This window comes from Aspergillus foveolatus (assembly GCF_047715535.1).
Source record: "Aspergillus foveolatus strain CBS 279.81 unplaced genomic scaffold BDW70scaffold_55, whole genome shotgun sequence".
Lineage (NCBI taxonomy): Eukaryota > Fungi > Ascomycota > Eurotiomycetes > Eurotiales > Aspergillaceae > Aspergillus > Aspergillus foveolatus.
The window spans coordinates 90158-107256 of record NW_027396119.1 but is presented as its reverse complement, the minus strand read 5'-3'; the positions used below and the strand labels follow the sequence as shown (position 1 = coordinate 107256).

Genomic DNA, 17099 nt, shown 5'->3' with positions numbered 1-17099 from the left:
TCACTCGGCCGAAGAAAGCGAGAGCTAGCCACGTAAAGCTACCGGGATAAGCTTCAAGGTTTTCAGTGTTCTTCATGTGGATAGAGAGGTATAATTCTGATTATCCACCTATGCCTGGGATTATACAGCACGTACCATAGATAAGCAAAACGGCTAAGCTGATCGGTCCGTCCATTTCCAAGGTGCAACTTCCAGGGTCAGGGGCCGTCTACAATCGCCTTGTTTTATTATTTTGGAGGTTGGGCTGCTGCACTGATATTCATCGGAAGAATTCAAGCCTGTCATTACTATGTATAGTCAGTTGCTGCTGAGCGCGGGTAATTTAGCTGCGCCTTCGTGGCAGTGTCGGATTTTCGGAATCTGCTACATCCCTAGAGGAGCATCTAGGGCTCCCTTGTATGGCAGGGTCCCCCCACCTCCCTTCTTTTCAAGATTATTATAGAATGTCAGTATATACAACAGAATCAAGTCCTCGAACTTGGAGCCTGTTCTCCACACCCTCATGCTCATGTCCTGTGACATAATGATGTATCCCAAATTATGTCTAGAATATAGTAGGACGGAGTGTGCGGTTGATTAACCCGATCCATTGTGGTGGAATATTTCTTTGATATCGTACCACCTAAGTCGGTAGTCGGTAAGTAGTCAGGTCAGTTTGTCCGATGATGGAAGCCATGGATGCCTTCATGGTGAAGGAACAGGAATCTTGTCTGATCCATTAGTTAACACGGAATAACTTCGGTGCCTCGGGCTTGATGCGCCCTCAATGCGAATGCAAGCGCAGTGAAGGATGATAGTGTGATCGTCAAAGCATGGCGAAGGGGATCATTAACCTTCTGACGGTTGTGAATGGCTGAATCTATGTCGCTGAATCATGCTACAGGGTGTTGATCGTACTAATATCACGGCTTGATATGACCTCCACCGCCCACTATCATCATACCTTACAGAGTACTCGCCCTCGCCCAGGTCAATGGAGCACAGGGTAGTCGCGGCGCATGCCTAAACTGAACCCCTGCTCGGACAAGGGTATTTGGCCGAGCTGCGAAATCAGGCGCTGTCATTCTTCAGTACTGGACGGGGGCGAAAACATGCTTATTACTCGGGGTTGCAATTAATCTGCATGCAGTCATCATGCAATGCATCGGGGCGGGTGCTTTATACCCTCTCTGTCTTGGTTGCCACCTGGGTTGTTCGGGTGATCAGCCTGGAGAATAGGCTGCCGTATACGGATATATTGGGACGGACTACTAGAAGATGACATACGTTGGTCAACCTTGATATTGGGTCAAGATACATGAGACTAAGAGAGTATGTCGTAATTGCTGCTGGAAATATCTCATGACGTACACGAATTCCAGGATCTTTCGGACGATCAAGGCTCCTAGAAGTGCTTCGCGCGTTTCGGCGAGTCAAGGTCCGGTTGCAAATTCTCCAACCTGAAAGGACGCTTCTCTACAGAAGTAAACACAGAGACCCTGCAGCCGGCGCATTCTATAAAGAATGCATTCTTGGGCACGTAGCCGAGAGCTTCTGCGGCTGGATTTTCCCCAATGAAGTTTGTACGATCCCAGTCGAGGCAATTCTCGCAGTACGCGCGAGGGCATTGCAAACAGCTGAATAGAAGTCTTCCGGCAGTGCTGGCTGTTTTCCCGCATCTGCAGCAGTAGTGATGAGGGCAAATTATGCTTTGACCTTTAATGGAATAGTCCATATCCTCGGCGTCGAGGCACTGGAGGTGGAACGACCTAGGGCAGGTTTCACATTTGATCGGCTTTTGACTGTGGCACGAAAAACACGCCTGAGGCATTTAGACTTGACCTTTGCAAGAATTGGCGAGGATGTACTTACAGCTTCGTTCATTTTGTGCGCCTTATCCTCAACCCCTTGCTTCGGAAAGGTAGGACTGACCGGAGTTGCCATCTCCATGCTCTCCTTCGAAACCTCCCACTCTCCAACTGTGACTACACGAGACTTTCCGATTCGACGAGATGCTTTGGAGATGCTGAGGACTGTTCCATCATAAACAGAAAATCGTCTATATCTTGTTTCCACCATGACACCGTTGAAGATGTTTGTCTTTACCCGTTCCGAACGTGCAAGCCATGCTCTCTTTTCCGCATGAGACATCCCCTGCATGCTGACCTCATCAAGAGCACACGAGGACATTATAGAATGGAAGTCCAAGTTTGCTAGGTCCTTTGCATCAAAAGACCTAGGGACAATCGACCTGCTCGGTATCAAACAGATCTCATCCTCAGTGCTCTCCTCCAGATCCATATGGTGGGTTATGTCGTTTCCCAACTCTCCCATGACCTTGTCTGCTAAGTAGGCCTTCTTATCCATACGCCGGCGCATTTGGTCTTCTACTGTTCCCTTGGCGTGTATTCTAAATATCTGTACGGGCTGTGTCTGGCCGATGCGATGAACCCTCGATTCGGCTTGCCGCATTACCTGAGGGTTCCAATCATCATCCAGAAAAACGACTATGGATGAGCTGACGAGATTGAGACCTTCGCCTCCGGCCCGGGTCGAAAGCAAGAACACCATATACCGGAGATCATTCTGGAAGAGAAAGACCGAAAGATTTCTCCATGCGGAGGATGTGCTCCCGTCTAAACGAACGTACTTGAATGAAAACCGTGCCTTTTCCATCTCCAGGAGGTCTTCACACAGATCGAGGATTTGGTCAAATCCCGAAAAGATGATGACTTTCTTGTTCTCTAATCCAACATACTGGCGGATCATTTTCTGGAGAACAATAAACTTGCCTGACGCATCGACAATATGCTGACCGATATCGTACTCCTTGGGAAGAGCGTCTGCGAGAAGATACGGGTGTATCGAGCACTACATGGTTAGAAGAGCCTTCAATTATTAAGAGCCGACGGCTTACTTTACGCAGCTCCATCAGCGTATTGGTAGTTATGTGACTTCGTCTCTTAGTATTAGTTGCTCTATCCGTCTCCCAAGCCGCCATCATCGACTCGACGATGCTATTCGTCATTGGGAGCACGCTCGACTGAGAATCTTCCTGCTCAATGCTACCCAGCAAGATCGATTCATCCACACCTGTGAGTATCGTGCGATACCAACCCAGTTGCAACTCGGTGAGTGGCACCGAAAACACAGTCTCTTTCTTCGGTGGTAAATCCAGGCCGATTTGAGAATCACATTTGGTTCGGCGTAGCATTACAACTTTCAGGAAGCGGGTAACATGACTGAGAAATATGCTGTCAAACTTTCCGTCTGACAAGGAAAACGCGTTTTCGAAAAGCTCGGCCGTAGCCGGGACGAAGACATCTGGGTACAGCCAATGAAGAATAGACCACAGCTCAATTAGATCGTTTTGAATAGGCGTGCTGGAAGGAAGAATGTCAGTTCATGGAATGGCAGTGTGCTTGACAAGTGCCTACCCTGTAAGCACAATCTTATGCTCTGAACGAAGCCTGTAGACTCCCTGCGTTCGCTTAGACTTGCTGTTCTTTATGCGGTGGCCCTCGTCGAGGGCCACGTGTGCCCAAACTGTCTTCTGAAAGAACCAGAGATCACTGCAAAGCGTCTCGTAGGTTGTTACAACAATATTCCAACGCTCGGTCTCCTGCTGTCTGAAGCATCTGCGCAGGTTTTCTCTCTCCTCACTGCTTCCATGGTATGCCATTGGTCTGAGCCCAGTCGTCCACCTAGAGATCTCGGACATCCAAGTGTTCAAAACACTTAATGGGCATACAACCAGGAACTTACTGTCTGCTCCTTCGTTGTCCTTGATGTACTGGAAGAGAGAAAGGGCCTGAAGAGTTTTGCCTAGGCCCATATCATCGGCGAGTATACCGCCTATTCCGTTATTGCGCCAATATATCATTTTCGAAAGTCCCTCCAATTGATAAGGCTTTAGGGTTGCCCGTATCCTGAAAATACCATCAATTAGCTCGCGACTGAGCGATGTGTTTTGGAACAGGTTACTTGCCCTGTCGGCTGCGTATCCAGTAGCACGTAGTCTGTGACTTGAGCATGGGCAGACTCTTCCATCCCGAATAGCCTTCCAGGGCTGTGATCAGCGCCTAGGAGTGGAAGAACAGTTTCTCTGATCGACGCAAAGAACGCATATCTTTTTCCCTCAGTCCCCGAAGGCTTGCTGTCATTACCCTGAAATGCTCCATTATTGCGGTAATCCTTGGTCTGAGTTAGTGAGCCAGGCTGAAAGTCATCTGCCTGCCAGTGGCTGCATTCGGTTGTTCCTGATGATGTGGTGTTAGCTAGAGGGTATATCATATTCTATGAATATCCCACCACTGCTTCCGGGAGTTGTGATTGCGGATCCTGCAGACCATAACGGGGAGGTAGGAGGAGTTCTTAGCCCGGACGTTGGAGTACTTAGAACGGAAGAGGCCAAATTCTCTTCGTTGAAAGTATACGTTATGTCCATATTGCCGTCAAATGAGGGTAGAGCCCTGGCCTTGTAAATGGAGAGAAAAACCACGGAATAGAGAAGGGAAGAAGAGGCAAGTAGTCCATCTTGGACGAAGAACACTTAAAGACATGAGCGCACTTCTAGCTAAATGTGTTGCCCAAGTGTGGCCAAAGGTGAAGAAACACAGAGGAACGATAGCGCTGAAACATTGTAGGAGACAGGAGCGTAAGAGAAGAAGCGTAGGGCAAGATAAGGAAGAAGTAACACTTATCAAGCTAATGGGGCATTAATGAGAGTTTACTGAAAGATGAATTATTTTGTAGATGATGGAAAATATGAAAGAGGATAGTGATAGGAGGAGTGAAGGAATCCTGGTTTTTCAACTCATGTGTTAAACGGATCCTCGACGCAGTCCGGCCTAGAGCAGGAGCGAGCATCTGACAATTAAGTAATGGAATTCCCAAAGGTATGTACTTGTAGGGTGACTATATGCGGCAAACTACACCTTTAATCTCCTACTCAGCATCTCCGTCCCTGCTGACTTGTCATACTCAATATCAGGCACATCCACTCTCCTACCTAGGGCTCGACGAATGATCCAATCCTTGCTGTTGATATTCTCTTCCACTACACCTTCATCAAGCTTCGGAATGCGAGAGGGCCCTTCCAATCGCCGCAGCGGGACATCGTCTTCCGGCCGGGAGAAGTAGACCAGGCTAAACCGAGTGGTGTCTGCTTGCTCACCCGGGGGAGAGACAACACGGTGAATGTTCGACCGAAGCAGCCCGTTTGTGAACTTCACCATGGCGTCTCCTAGGTTGACAATTGCGTGCCCCGGAATAGGCTTTACGTACTGCCACTCTGCGTCCGCACCCGGGGGAAGCACTTGAAGCCCTCCCAAGCGGTTGAATAGGATAGTCACGCTCCCGAAGTCAGTATGCTCGCCCAGAGCAGTACGGCGATTATCAGCAGGCTGTGGAGGTGCTTTGACAAAGCGTACTTGATCGCCGCTTACAGCGTGGAGACGGTGGATGTTGGTCAGCGTCGACTCTGGAAGATCTAAGCTTGTGTTGAGGATATTGAGGATGAGCGTGACGATAGAGTGTGAGTACTTGATGAACGATTCGAAGATCTGACGATTCTTATTTATAATGTCTGGAGCCGGGAGTGGTCCAGATATACCCATGATGTCGTCTTTGGAAACCTAGAAATGTTTTAGTATAGGCATTACCACGAAAACAAGCAACGAAGCGGACTGACATTGTAGAACTCGTTCCTGTCCAGGTTACCCTGCCGATCAACAACCGCAGCTCCCTGTGCCTTGTACCCGAAGTAAGACTTTTGGCTACTGAGGTCATATTTCTTCTTCTCCTCTAGCGGGAGCTCAAACAGGCCGGCTCCTATTTCGAATAATTTATCGGCATCTTCCAGAATTTGCGTAAGTGTGCCTGCATCCCGCATATCGAGGTAGAAGAAACCAATGTCCTCGCATGCTTTGCTTAGTCTTTCGATCTCTGTTTCGTTTCCTGCAAGTAGAGCTTTCAAGGAGAGGCGAAGCAGTGGAGCGGTTGGCACATCGTCTGGAAAAGGGGGAAGTCCCGGGAATTGGGATTGATCCCTTTCGTTTTCCATTATTGCTCAAAGCTGGTGCAACCCCCAGGATATGTCTAGAGCCGTCTACATCGTGGTACGGGAAACAGACTGCGCTTAATATTGGATGCGGGGAAAGCAGATGGACCGAGGGAAACTGGTTTAGCTCCAACCAAAGCTAATGACCAAGAACGAATGATCATCGATGGTATACCCGAAGTTTTAGGGAAAGAAGTAATGTCAAATATAAATATATGATGCAGTACCGCGGATGGTTGCCGAGAGGTGCTTTGTGTCAATTGTGGAATACTCCTAACCACCGCAAGGCAGCATTACTGCGCAGCCGTCAGTATGTATCAAAAAATATATATATAAAAATTAAGTAAGACATATAGATCAAGCTTGAAATAACTCGTGCACGACAATTGTTGCGGCCGGAGATATCGGACCTTTCCCAATCAGGAAAGCTACAAAATCCCTTTGCGCGCCGTTTCGATTTCAACTGACTCTAGGAACCTAAGGATCCCAAACGAAGCACAACCATGCGCTATCTCTGAATGCAGTATCTCGAACCGAACTCAGGGAATTCAACCTAACCACGAGAATCGACGTATAACATGTCTTCAAAAACGCACATTGCGCAAACACTCCTTGCGCGCGCCCACTCCTCCGACACAACCGAAACCCTCTTTACCGAACGCATTAAGCAAAAGCCTCTCTATCTCAGACCAACATCCCCAACACCCGCGGATAATCGTTCGCGACGGCGCCTCCACCGCCTTCGCAAGAAGGAATACTTCCTCCGTCACCAGAAACCGAAACCGCTCTCTGCGCGCGAGAAACGGGAGTCCGGGGTGCACAGGCTGCCGAAGGAGGAGTGCAAGTATGAGATCTTCCAAGGTTTGAATCGGATGTGGGTGCAATATATGTTGGGGATACTGGATTTGGGCCCTGGGGGTGGTGGGTGGAGGGTACAGCAGCAGCAGCAGCAGCAGAAGCAGGAAAAGGGAGAAAAGCAGCAGGAGAATCAACAGAAAAACCGGAAGCTGGTGTCGGCGCTTGCGCACGGGAGCAAATTGGTTAGCGCGGATTTCCACGGTGCAGAGGTGGAGGTTGTTAGGAGTCGGTGTTCGGGGAGGGTTGGGTTGAAAGGGATTGTGGTTAGGGATACAAAATTTACGTTTATGATCGTTACGCAGAAGGATGAGGTTAAGAGTGAGTACCTCGCCGTCATTCACGGCTGGTCTGAATTTGAAACTAACAAGCTGCAACTAGATATACCCAAGGAGCAGACTATTTTTCGTTTCTGTGTGCCGCTGCCTGACCCCAAGGGCGCAGAAGAGAAGGCGAGTACTGAAACTGGTGCCGAGGGAATTGAAAATAGCAAGAAACTTGTCTTCGAGCTTCACGGCAGCCAGTTTCAAAATCGGCCGGTGGACAGAGCCAACAAGAAGTTCAAGTGGCGCAATGTGGAATATCTTTGAAATGCATAAAGCTTTTAGGTCATCAGCTAGTTGGAGCTTGGTTGACCGTGGAAGCACTTGTCCACCGCTGCTTCAAAAACGTTCTCCACTAAGAAGCGTTTTCACATAGCGCAATGCTGTCTTTAGGAGCTGAGCTATATACACCCAGGTCCCTACTCAGCCTTTGCAATCGAAAGATTAGGGCTTAGAGCGTTCAAATGAGTCAGGTTACGCGTCGCCCTTGAGTCAATGACAGGACTATAGTAAGGCTACACTACGACACCAATATGAAGATCACTGGACCGAGATGAAGGATGTTGCAATAATATTCTCTCTACTTTCCATCCTCTGACTACTGGCGGACTCCTGACTTTTACTATCATGGCTCCGTTCAAGCTACAGGTACTTGAGATGCGGCTCTATACTTAGATGAGTGACACATCCCGATGACACAAGCTGCGCGTGACCTGCTTTAAGTCCGCCGTGGAAGTACATTGTGTACTGGCTGGGCATAACGATCGGTGTGACCTGAAGCGATCCCGCCAGGTCGAGGCCACGTTTACGGCATCTTGCCGAATCAAGAGCAGTTGAGCTGATGTCTCTTATGGCAGTTGTCGACACGAGTTGCCGTTCATTTCGGCATGGATGACGACGGGTAGATCGATGGTGTGGCCCTTGCCACAGAATGATCACATCCCTGCCCATTCGATACTGAACGATCTCACATTGGCGCCTGCTTCTTCAGGATCGCCACGGCTCTTGTCAGCTCCCCCAATGAGAAAACCCTTCTTGACGCCTGTGCCGAGTCGACCTCCAGTTATGATTGTCATCAAGTCCAGTCGCTCGTCCCATTCAGCTGAAACCACAAGAAAGTGAGAATGGAATCGCAACGGATCCCCTGGATATGCCATGTACTGGCAACCAAATCGAAGCCCGGGGGACAGGAAGTAGCCCTTAGAGTGGAGATGTGCGAACAGGGGATACGAAGACGGCACTTCCGGAAGCGATAGAATATGTTCGGCAGGCGGCTGCTGAGGAAGGGGCGGGTGGGATACAGCTGGGGTGATTCCCATAGCGTCAGGGGCGGCTAGAGTCGATGAACGCCGGGAGGATACGTGATTAGGAGAGACAGAGGGCTGGGCATCGTCAAAGAAAGTAACGATAGAATCTTCCCCAGACGCAGGCTCAGTGGTATCTTGCTTCCGCTCTGTTTTCTTCGCCTTTGCAGCAGCCTTCTCATTTTTCTTCTTCAAAGCTTCCTCCCGTTGCCGTTCTTTTCGGCGCACTTGAAGCTGCATAGACTCGACACCTTGCAATTCTAGTTCTTTGAGATACTTCTTGCGGTCTTCCTCCACGAGAGACTTCATCCCCTGCTTCTGGAAGTTTACCTCGTCTACAATGCAAGCTACGCCCTTCTCCACCAGGAGCCTTGCTTCTTCTGGCATCAGCTCCAATGGCAGGCCCGTGAAGATATTCTGCTGTGGTACTTGTGGTAGAGTCCCGGTCAGGACGCCGCAAATATGGTGCTCACGTCTTAAGAACGTGGTTGCGTCGACCGAAAAGACAAAGTAGTTACCCGCGATGTACGAGATCGGGATCGGAAGGTCTGGACTGGGGTTCATTGTGGGCGATCAGGAGATTCACTACTGCAATAGACACATGTTAGTCCATCGCCCAGGAAGGAAAAGTACGGTAAACCAATTGGCAAGAGATCAAGTCATTTTCAATACGTTTCTCAATCACGTTGTGCTCTTTGATGAGATTATATAGCGAGCTTCAGGGGATTGACAGATTATAGTAGGTATATAATCATTTGATCTGTGCGCGAAATAATGCTGATTCGAACTTACCATCAAGAATGAATGAACATGACAATAAAAGTCACTCAAGGATTTGGCCAGCAAATCCAGCTTATTGGCGATAAATTTACGCCTCGAGTTTTCGGAGAGAATAGAAAAAATCGAGGAAGAAAACTGGCGGGGATCAATTTAAGGACAAAAATTCCAGTGGGGATGGCGCTTTCCCCAATCGGGAGAGCTCGCTCCGGTCGTCTGACAGACCTAGCCTATTCCTCCTCATTGAGAGAAACGACTGCGAGGCTGGAATACCACAGCGCTGTCGTCGATTCCAGGATGAATTTCTTCTTGCTACTTTTTCTAGTGTTCTTCACACCCCTGACCCTATTTATAGGTTGCTACCGCTCGCTCCCTTATGATGATATCCTCCGCAACTAACACTTCAAAGCATGGCTTGCTTTTTCTTCCTGTCTAGGGAACAGGTTTCGTTCTCGGTTCGGTAGTTCTGTGACGCCAGGGATTGGCTCTTACGGGCGATACTACCTTCGTACAATGGTCAATACTGGGTCTGCCATGTCCGAGCAAATCGAGTTGGACAACCTGCTGGTAGAATCCAATCACGAAGAATGATAGGAATGTCTGCTTTCGCTTCACAGAAGCCAGTCCGTCTCTAGAACTCGAGATCCTCCTTCTTCGGCATTTTATCTGCTTGTCCCTGATTCTGCGCTTCTTGGTCTCCCTCAGCAGGCGGGAGACTGAACGGTTTGATCTCGAACTTTCGCCTGCTCAGGGTGAACGCCCAATCCTGTCCGATATTTTGATCGCTCCCGCCGCCCCGTTCGTGTAGAACCGGAAGTCTGTGCGTCTTAAGCATACCCTGTGGAGGTTCCTCGTGCGATGTGGCAGCTCCAGACGTAGATAGAGCATCGGACGAATGCGGGAAAGGGCAAAGCTCAATGACACCATCGCTTAATATCTCCATCCACCGCACAAGGCCAGAGGACCGCGGGAAGAGGGAAAGTGGAAGTGTCATCATTAAGGTTATGCGACTGGTAGGCGAGCTCGCTAGAGCCCTTAGGGAGTGAAGGAACGGCAGCACGTTTTCAGGCTCGCTGACTTCTGGTGGGTATAACGTGGGGTTTAGGAAGGAAGGAATGACAATGCGGTGGACTGTGTGCGGAGGACTGGAGGTGATGACGGTTTGAAGCTTCTTCAGGATCGAAACAAGCAAAGGCTCCTTTGTCGGTATGAGGGGTATATATGTGATGTTGCCTATAGACGGATGCGTGAGGCGTTTAGTGAGGTCGAATGCGTGACAAAATGCCGGTTTAGCTGCGCCATCGTCAACAGAAGATAGGCTTTGATCACTTGGACCTGCTATGGAAGTTTAACGGGGTCAGCGTGAGAAAACTGGAGCCAAACTATGCTCGGTAACCTACCTCTTGCGCCAGCGACGCCCGCTCCGAACTCCCCAAGACGCTCGTACCTCCATGCAATCTTCATGCGCTCCCCTTTGCGCTTGTCCGACTTGTCATCAGCAGCTTCTGCCGGACCTATCAAGCCCGGAAGAGTTCTACCCCATTGCTCTGGCATTCCGATGACGTGAACCTTTTGGTCTTGCACGACACCTTCCGCAGCATAATACCGAAGCAATGCGCCTGCGAAGTCTGTAGTCCCATTTTCCTCCAGTAGAAGTGTCTTTCCAATAGGAAGTCCACCGTGACCAGCTAGAAGACTGTCAAGTGACGGGGAACCGGTAGAGGTAGTTGGCCGCCCGTCATCGGGAGAAGGACGCACGCCAGTAGTCGTGGGAGGCGATGTGACGGCCCGTTGCGGCTGCGATTGTAGATTAGACGCAGGTGTTCGGTCGGCGCCTGCTGACAAGCCTATATTCCTTTTGCGAAAGGACATCTTGCGTATAATTGGGAGCTGTTGAGGAGCAGGTGACACTTTTGAAGATTTGCGGCGGGGCTGCTTGCGGCAATAAAAGCGGCGGCGGTACCTAGTTACGCTAAGTAAAATCCAAGCAGAAAAAAGCTCCTCCGTCGCGACCACTACAGCTAACAAACGTGACACTACCGGCACATTCATCTTACTGTCGTTTCTGCGCCATACCAGAGACTGAGCGCCTTAATATCCACCCGCAGTCATGTCGGACCCTTTACTTTTTGAAGACACCTTCACGGTCACCGGTGTCAACCAAGAGAAATATGACCGCGTCTCCCGCCTGACCTGCACTTCGTCCGATTCTCAAACCACATTTACTCTCGATATCAACTCGGAGCTCTACCCTTGCACTACCGGAGAGTCGCTTTCCATGGCCCTCGCTTCGACCCTCTCTTTAGACGGCAAGGAGGACGGAGCAAAGACCGGATGGAGGGAAGTAGGAATGGGCGAGCAGACACTCGCAAATGACTACGACTATGTCTGCCACGGAAAGGTCTACCGGTTTGAGGAGGCCTCGGATTCTCCTGGGAACATGTAAGCTTGTCGCGGTCCTGTAGCAGCCGTAGATGCTAACCTCAGGGCTACAGGGCGGCTTTCGTTTCATTTGGCGGACTGTTGCTTTACCTCGAAGGTCCCTACAAGAAGCTCGCGCCCCTACGGATAGACTACGTGTACCTCCTTCTTAAAAAATAAAGAAAGCCGACTCATCTGTGGGAATTATCCATCGGGTCTATCTATCTTCTTTGGCCTGGTTCAATATGAACAGCCAGAAAAGTCTGCGTTTCTACGGATTGAAGTGATTTTGTTGCAGCGTTGGCGTTATTTGGCATTTGGGTCTATTGAATAGAACATATCAAAATATACCTCGAATATTCACCGTTACCTGGCCTCTATTTGGCGTATGACACTGTCGGGAACTCCAACCGACGGTGAATCCTTGTAATGATCTGCAGGAAATCCTTCTCGTTCTCAGGCGTCAAAATGCCATGGCGGAGGAAGAAATCAATCAACACGACAGCACAGTTGGGCTTGAATTCCCCATTAGCCAATGCCTTCTTCGTCTCTTCAACCGTGAGCAAGCAGAACTCCTCCACTTCAGTATCGTTCGGCTTCGGAACAACATCTGCAGGCAGCTTAATATCGTAGACGTATTCCACCTCCGGCTGCACGAGATCTGTCTCACCGCCGGCACGGCTATCCCGGGTATAAGTATATGATACACAGCCAGTCGCAATGGCATTGGCTCTGACGACGTCCTCAGGAAGGGACGCCTCCTCCATAGCTTCACGAACAAGGCACTCGAACGGCTCCTCCCCAGTACTCATCCCACCGGCGACTGTATTGTCCAGCATACTAGGATACGTCTGCTTCGTCTTCGACCGCCGCGGTATCCACAGCTTCAAGCCCTCTTCATCCTCGACGTATGCAGTAGCATGGATACCGTACGCAACGATGCCAAACAGCGGACTCGCGGACCGTTCCATCTCAAGTAGGAACTCCCCATCTGGGCCGTAGACCGGATACAGTTCGTTACGCCATCCGCGCAGTACTGCAAAGAGGTCCTGTTTGACAGCTCTTTCGAGGACCAGAGCTAGAGCTAGGTTTCGCTCTGCTGGTGTTGGGCCTGCGGTCAACGTGACTGTGCGGTTTGTGGCATCGATGGACCAGGACTCGGTGGGCCAGTCGAATCGATCCACCACTCCGTTGAGCATGTATCCCAGGACAGACCCGCAGCCTCTGACTTTGAAGGAGTGATACTTCTTCATGTGAGCTGTGTAGGCTGCGGGGTCATCCTGGTAGTAAGGGAATCTATATCTCTGTTAGTGATGACTTGCACATGGCGGATGAGAGCGAGGGGGTAAACCTATCGCATTCCTCCACTAGCCTGAGATTGCTTTTCGTCATTTTGAAGGGTTGGAGATACTTTTGCCGAGTATCTCTGGAGTAAATGCCGCGAGGCATCCGCTGATAGTGAGATATGTGCCTGGGTGATTTTCGTGCCCGTTAGAGCGGCACCCAACTATTCCGAGTTGGGAATCGCATCTCCTTGGGACCCCGTCTATAACTATCTAACCTGAACCAGATCGTCATTCCAGTCCAGTTATCCTCTTTAGTCGATCTCTGGAGAGGGGACCTGATCTCATACTTGTTTGTTATAGGTTTTAATCAGGGGCAGTAATTTCTGGGGCAATGACCCATAACCGTTCATAGCTCGGTCTAATGTCTAACGGTAGCAAATGAGCCGAGGTTTACACTACTCTCGATTATCTTCTATCGTTTGATATCAGACTAATTCAGAGGAAAGAGCTTCGGTCTATCTTCACCCGCTATGCTGATGTCGTTTAGACGGAGGCAAGCCCGCTACGTGCTGATCGTATTTGCTGATCGTATTGAATTCTCCCGATCCATGCTATCCGCTCTTGTCTTGGGCGGGGTATGGAGTAGGAGCGGAGAGGCTTTATGGCCCAGATATGCACATATTCTGAGACTGCAATCTAGGACTGGTGGGATAAATCCTTTTTTCTGGTCGATCATGATGGTTAGATATCTTCCCGAAGTCTGGTCTATATCAAGCATGATGTATTGAACGAAGAACTGACTATAAATAGTCGAATTTGAGACCGATTGATGGCGTTGCATCAGAAGGTTGCCAGCAAAGTTCAGCTATATCAAGATGCGAGTTTACGACTGGGCAAGAGTTGCCATTGCTCTTGCTCCGCTTTTCTCCCCCATCCATGCCGATGAGTTGGTAACATGGCCAATTCGAGACACTGGACTGAGAGACAAGACAGTGCAATGGGACCACTACAGCCTCATATACAACGGCAAGAGGGTGTTCTCCTTTGGCGGAGAGTTTCATCCGTTTCGCCTACCGGTCCCCGAGATGTGGGTTGATATCATGGAGAAGATCAAAGCAATGGGATTGAACACAGTGTCTTTCTATAGCCATTGGGGCTACCATGCACCGACAAACGATACGCTTGATTTTGAAACAGGTGCTCATGGCATCGAATTGATATATAAAATCGCGAAAGAACTGGGCCTTTTCGTTCACGCCCGGCCAGGCCCTTATATCAACGCGGAGACAAGTGCTGGGGGCATGCCACTCTGGCTCACAACAGGAGAGTATGGTGACTTGCGCAATAATGATACTGCCTTTACAGCTGCATGGAGGCCGTACATGACCAAGGTGGAAGAGATTACGGCACCCTACCAGGTTACCCACAACGGCACTGTCATCTTATACCAGATCGAAAACGAGTTCAATCAACAATGGATCAATGTGGAGGAAAAGATTCCGAAACCCGTTCCAATCGCGTATATGAAGACTCTATTCGCGAACGCTCAATCAAACGGCATAGTTATTCCGATGACACACAACATGCCAGGCCGTCAATATAAATCGTGGTCTGTTGACTACGACACCGTTGGAGCTGGAGGGAATGTTCATATTTATGGCCTCGATAACTATGTGAGTACCAGAGTCCTTGGCCTTTAGTGCTCCACTGACTCTGAAAGCCATCCTGCTGGTCCTGCATACCGAGTGACTGCAGCACATCTAATCCGTCTTTCACTTTGATGGACTACACGGAACACTTTAGTGAGGTATCTCCAAAACAGCCTTCCATGATGCCCGAGTTTCAGGGAGGCGCTCTAAACCCCTGGGACGGCCCAGCTGAAGGATGCGAAGCAAAGACAGATGAGTCTTTTGTCAACTTCTACTACCGTGACAACGTCGCTCAGCGGGTAACCATCCTTGGGCTTTACATGATTCACGGAGGCACCAACTGGGGCTGGATCGGAGCACCGTTCGTACCTACAAGCTACGGATACAGCGCTGCCATCGCTGAGAATCGAACAATTGGCTCTAAGTACTATGAGATCAAAAGCCTTGCCCTTTTTACCAGAGTGGCGAAGGACTTGACCAAGACCGATATCGTGGGGAACAGTACATCATACTCTGACAACGAAGCAATCACGACTATCGAACTCAGGAATCCTGATACGGACGCTGGTTTCTACGCCATCAGACATACAGATCCCACCAGCAATGATGAGCAATCTTTGCGGCTATCGGTTCGGACCTCAGCGGGAAACTTTACAGTGCCAACGGTTTCTGATAATGACAAGATGTCACTAAATGGTCATGTAGCGAAAATCCTGGTGACTGATTTTAGCTTTGGCGGAAGAAATTTGGTATACTCGACCGCCGAAGTGCTGACTTGCGGCGTTTTTGACTCCCGACCAACGCTGGCGCTTTGGGTGTTTAATGGTGAAGGCGGCGAGTTCTTTATCGAAGGTGCGAAATCCGGTAGTGCAGTTCGAGGTGATGCGTCAAAAGTTCAATTCGTCAAGTCAAAAAAGGGCCTGGTTGTCAATTTCAAGGAGCAAGCGGGTATGACCGTTGTCACTACCGACAACGATGTGCGTGTGCTCCTGATGGACCGCGATACAGCACATCTTTTCTGGGTGCCGGCGCTGACGGCAGACCCTATTGTGCCTGTTGATCAAGTTGGTAAGTTCTCCATCAATTTTGTTTATAACTCATTTCCTGACTGCTGGGTCAGCTTTCGTCCAGGGCCCTCACCTGGTGAGGGCAGCACAGCTTGAGGGCAGAGTCATCTCATTGCGGGGCGACTCCAACGAGACCGCAGAAATTGAGGTTTTCACGGCTAAGAAAGTGCAGACCATAGAATGGAATGGAAAGCGCTTAAGGACTAATAGAACCCGCTGGGGTAGTCTCACGGCGCAAATTGATGGACCTGAAAAATTCGAGATCCCCAAGCTCGGAGCCTGGCGAGTACAGGACAGCCTGCCCGAGCGACTTACCAACTATTCCGACTCCGGGCCTGCGTGGGTGGATGCAGACCACATGGAAACTCCAAGCAAGTACGACGACGCCACAAAACCGTATCTCTACAGCAACCAGTACGGCTTCCACAATGGGGTGCACCTTTGGCGTGCTCGTTTTAATGGCACTGCCGATGGAGTCTACCTTGAAGTCCAGGGCGGCATTGCTCATGGTTGGACAGCCTGGTTGAATGGAAGATTCATCAGCTCGTTTCTGGGAAACATCAGCTCATCAGTTGGCACTAAGGAGATCACATTTCCCAATGGCACGGTCAGTAACAGAGAGAATGTCCTTCTCGTCATGCAAGATATTACAGGCCACGATCAAGGTTCCGGATCCTTGAACATTCGTGGCATCGTCAATGCCACCTTGCTGAACAGCCAATCTGGATTCTCCTCTTGGAAGGTCGCCGGGACAGCGGGAGGTGCAACCGGTGCTACGCTCGATCCAGTACGAACTCACTACAACGAGGGTGGATTGACAGCCGAACGTCTTGGATGGCATCTCCCAGGCTTCGACGATTTGAAATGGCCCCAAGCATCACCGAGTGACGGGTTCACAGGAGCAGGAGTCCGGTTCTACCGCGCTAATCTTCCTTTGAACACACCAGCTGGCCATGATGTGGCGCTGAGTGTGAAGCTCAACTTTGACAGCGACGAAACCTCAAACAGCTTTCGAGCTTACCTCTATATCAACGGGTACCAATATGGCAGATACTACCCTTACGTGAATGAGGCCATGAATACCTTCCCTGTACCTCCCGGTGTCTGGAACTATGACGGCGACAATATTATTGGCCTTGCGATCTGGAACCAGGAAGAGAAAAAGGCCAAGTGTGACCTGCAAGTCAAGGTTGAGTACGTGCTCGCGTCATCTCTAGACGTCAAGTTTGACGGAATGTACCTGCGCCCTGGATGGGATGAGAAGCGAGTTCTCTATGCTTAAGTTTGGGTACACAAGCTGTCAGATGGCGGATGGCGGCGCCATCAAGGATAGGTCGCGCGCCGCGCACTATTCTCCATGTGACATCCTCGACCCGC

The 17099-nt window shown here is 49.9% G+C and overlaps 8 protein-coding genes across 8 annotated transcripts; 4 read left to right on the top strand and 4 right to left on the bottom strand.

Moving 5' to 3' along the window:
- Positions 1-1132: 1132 nt before the first annotated feature.
- BDW70DRAFT_152639 (uncharacterized protein) lies at positions 1133-6043 on the bottom strand (the record flags this gene model as incomplete). Its single annotated transcript, XM_073739473.1, has 9 exons — positions 1133-1276; positions 1478-1732; positions 1912-2850; positions 2897-3362; positions 3741-3908; positions 3968-4208; positions 4291-4373; positions 4912-5615; positions 5672-6043. 9 exons carry the CDS (start codon positions 6041-6043, stop codon positions 1133-1135), a joined length of 3372 nt encoding a protein of 1123 aa, XP_073593099.1.
- A 394-nt stretch (positions 6044-6437) lies between these two features.
- BDW70DRAFT_98831 (RNase P/RNase MRP complex subunit) lies at positions 6438-7819 on the top strand. Its single transcript, XM_073745357.1, has 3 exons — positions 6438-6458; positions 6518-7216; positions 7277-7819. The coding sequence occupies exons 2-3, from the start codon at positions 6619-6621 to the stop codon at positions 7483-7485; spliced, it is 807 nt and encodes a 268-aa protein (XP_073593098.1). The 5' UTR covers positions 6438-6458; positions 6518-6618; the 3' UTR covers positions 7486-7819.
- Positions 7820-7873: 54 nt separating this feature from the next.
- On the bottom strand, positions 7874-9406 carry BDW70DRAFT_98820 (tRNA splicing endonuclease subunit SEN34). Its single transcript, XM_073745355.1, has 2 exons — positions 9315-9406; positions 7874-9110 (listed from the first exon to the last, which is right to left on the bottom strand). The coding sequence occupies exon 2, from the start codon at positions 9084-9086 to the stop codon at positions 8154-8156; it is 933 nt and encodes a 310-aa protein (XP_073593097.1). The 5' UTR covers positions 9087-9110; positions 9315-9406; the 3' UTR covers positions 7874-8153.
- Positions 9207-9814, top strand: BDW70DRAFT_98827 (uncharacterized protein). The gene has a single exon (XM_073745356.1). It carries the CDS (start codon positions 9327-9329, stop codon positions 9696-9698), a length of 372 nt encoding a protein of 123 aa, XP_073593096.1. The 5' UTR covers positions 9207-9326; the 3' UTR covers positions 9699-9814.
- On the bottom strand, positions 9403-11160 carry BDW70DRAFT_142077 (elongator complex protein 4). Its single transcript, XM_073737874.1, has 3 exons — positions 10700-11160; positions 9709-10637; positions 9403-9654 (listed from the first exon to the last, which is right to left on the bottom strand). The coding sequence occupies exons 1-2, from the start codon at positions 10851-10853 to the stop codon at positions 9931-9933; spliced, it is 861 nt and encodes a 286-aa protein (XP_073593095.1). The 5' UTR covers positions 10854-11160; the 3' UTR covers positions 9403-9654; positions 9709-9930.
- On the top strand, positions 11139-12042 carry BDW70DRAFT_142075 (DNA-directed RNA polymerase core subunit RPB8). Its single transcript, XM_073737873.1, has 2 exons — positions 11139-11741; positions 11795-12042. Exons 1-2 carry the CDS (start codon positions 11410-11412, stop codon positions 11898-11900), a joined length of 438 nt encoding a protein of 145 aa, XP_073593094.1. The 5' UTR covers positions 11139-11409; the 3' UTR covers positions 11901-12042.
- On the bottom strand, positions 12043-13140 carry BDW70DRAFT_142073 (thiamine pyrophosphokinase-related protein). The gene is made up of 2 exons (XM_073737872.1): positions 13072-13140; positions 12043-13016 (listed from the first exon to the last, which is right to left on the bottom strand). The coding sequence occupies exons 1-2, from the start codon at positions 13110-13112 to the stop codon at positions 12098-12100; spliced, it is 960 nt and encodes a 319-aa protein (XP_073593093.1). The 5' UTR covers positions 13113-13140; the 3' UTR covers positions 12043-12097.
- Positions 13141-13881: 741 nt separating this feature from the next.
- BDW70DRAFT_162752 (glycoside hydrolase family 35 protein) lies at positions 13882-17004 on the top strand (the record flags this gene model as incomplete). Its single annotated transcript, XM_073741181.1, has 3 exons — positions 13882-14679; positions 14727-15723; positions 15776-17004. 3 exons carry the CDS (start codon positions 13882-13884, stop codon positions 17002-17004), a joined length of 3024 nt encoding a protein of 1007 aa, XP_073593092.1.
- Between the last annotated feature and the right edge of the window lie 95 nt (positions 17005-17099).

Bases quoted from the DNA above. Each gene is read 5' to 3' on its own strand.
- BDW70DRAFT_98831 (XM_073745357.1), top strand. From the start codon at position 6,619: ATGTCTTCAAAAACGCACATTGCGCAAACACTCCTTGCGCGCGCCCAC. The intron at 7,217-7,276 runs GTGAGTACCTCG...AGCTGCAACTAG, and splicing joins GCAGAAGGATGAGGTTAAGA to ATATACCCAAGGAGCAGACT.
- BDW70DRAFT_98820 (XM_073745355.1), bottom strand. From the start codon at position 9,086: ATGAACCCCAGTCCAGACCTTCCGATCCCGATCTCGTACATCGCGGGT.
- BDW70DRAFT_98827 (XM_073745356.1), top strand. From the start codon at position 9,327: ATGAACATGACAATAAAAGTCACTCAAGGATTTGGCCAGCAAATCCAG.
- BDW70DRAFT_142077 (XM_073737874.1), bottom strand. From the start codon at position 10,853: ATGCCAGAGCAATGGGGTAGAACTCTTCCGGGCTTGATAGGTCCGGCA. The intron at 10,638-10,699 runs GTAGGTTACCGA...AAACTTCCATAG, and splicing joins GGGCGTCGCTGGCGCAAGAG to CAGGTCCAAGTGATCAAAGC.
- BDW70DRAFT_142075 (XM_073737873.1), top strand. From the start codon at position 11,410: ATGTCGGACCCTTTACTTTTTGAAGACACCTTCACGGTCACCGGTGTC. The intron at 11,742-11,794 runs GTAAGCTTGTCG...TCAGGGCTACAG, and splicing joins TCGGATTCTCCTGGGAACAT to GGCGGCTTTCGTTTCATTTG.
- BDW70DRAFT_142073 (XM_073737872.1), bottom strand. From the start codon at position 13,112: ATGACGAAAAGCAATCTCAGGCTAGTGGAGGAATGCGATAG. The intron at 13,017-13,071 runs GTTTACCCCCTC...ACAGAGATATAG, and splicing joins CTAGTGGAGGAATGCGATAG to ATTCCCTTACTACCAGGATG.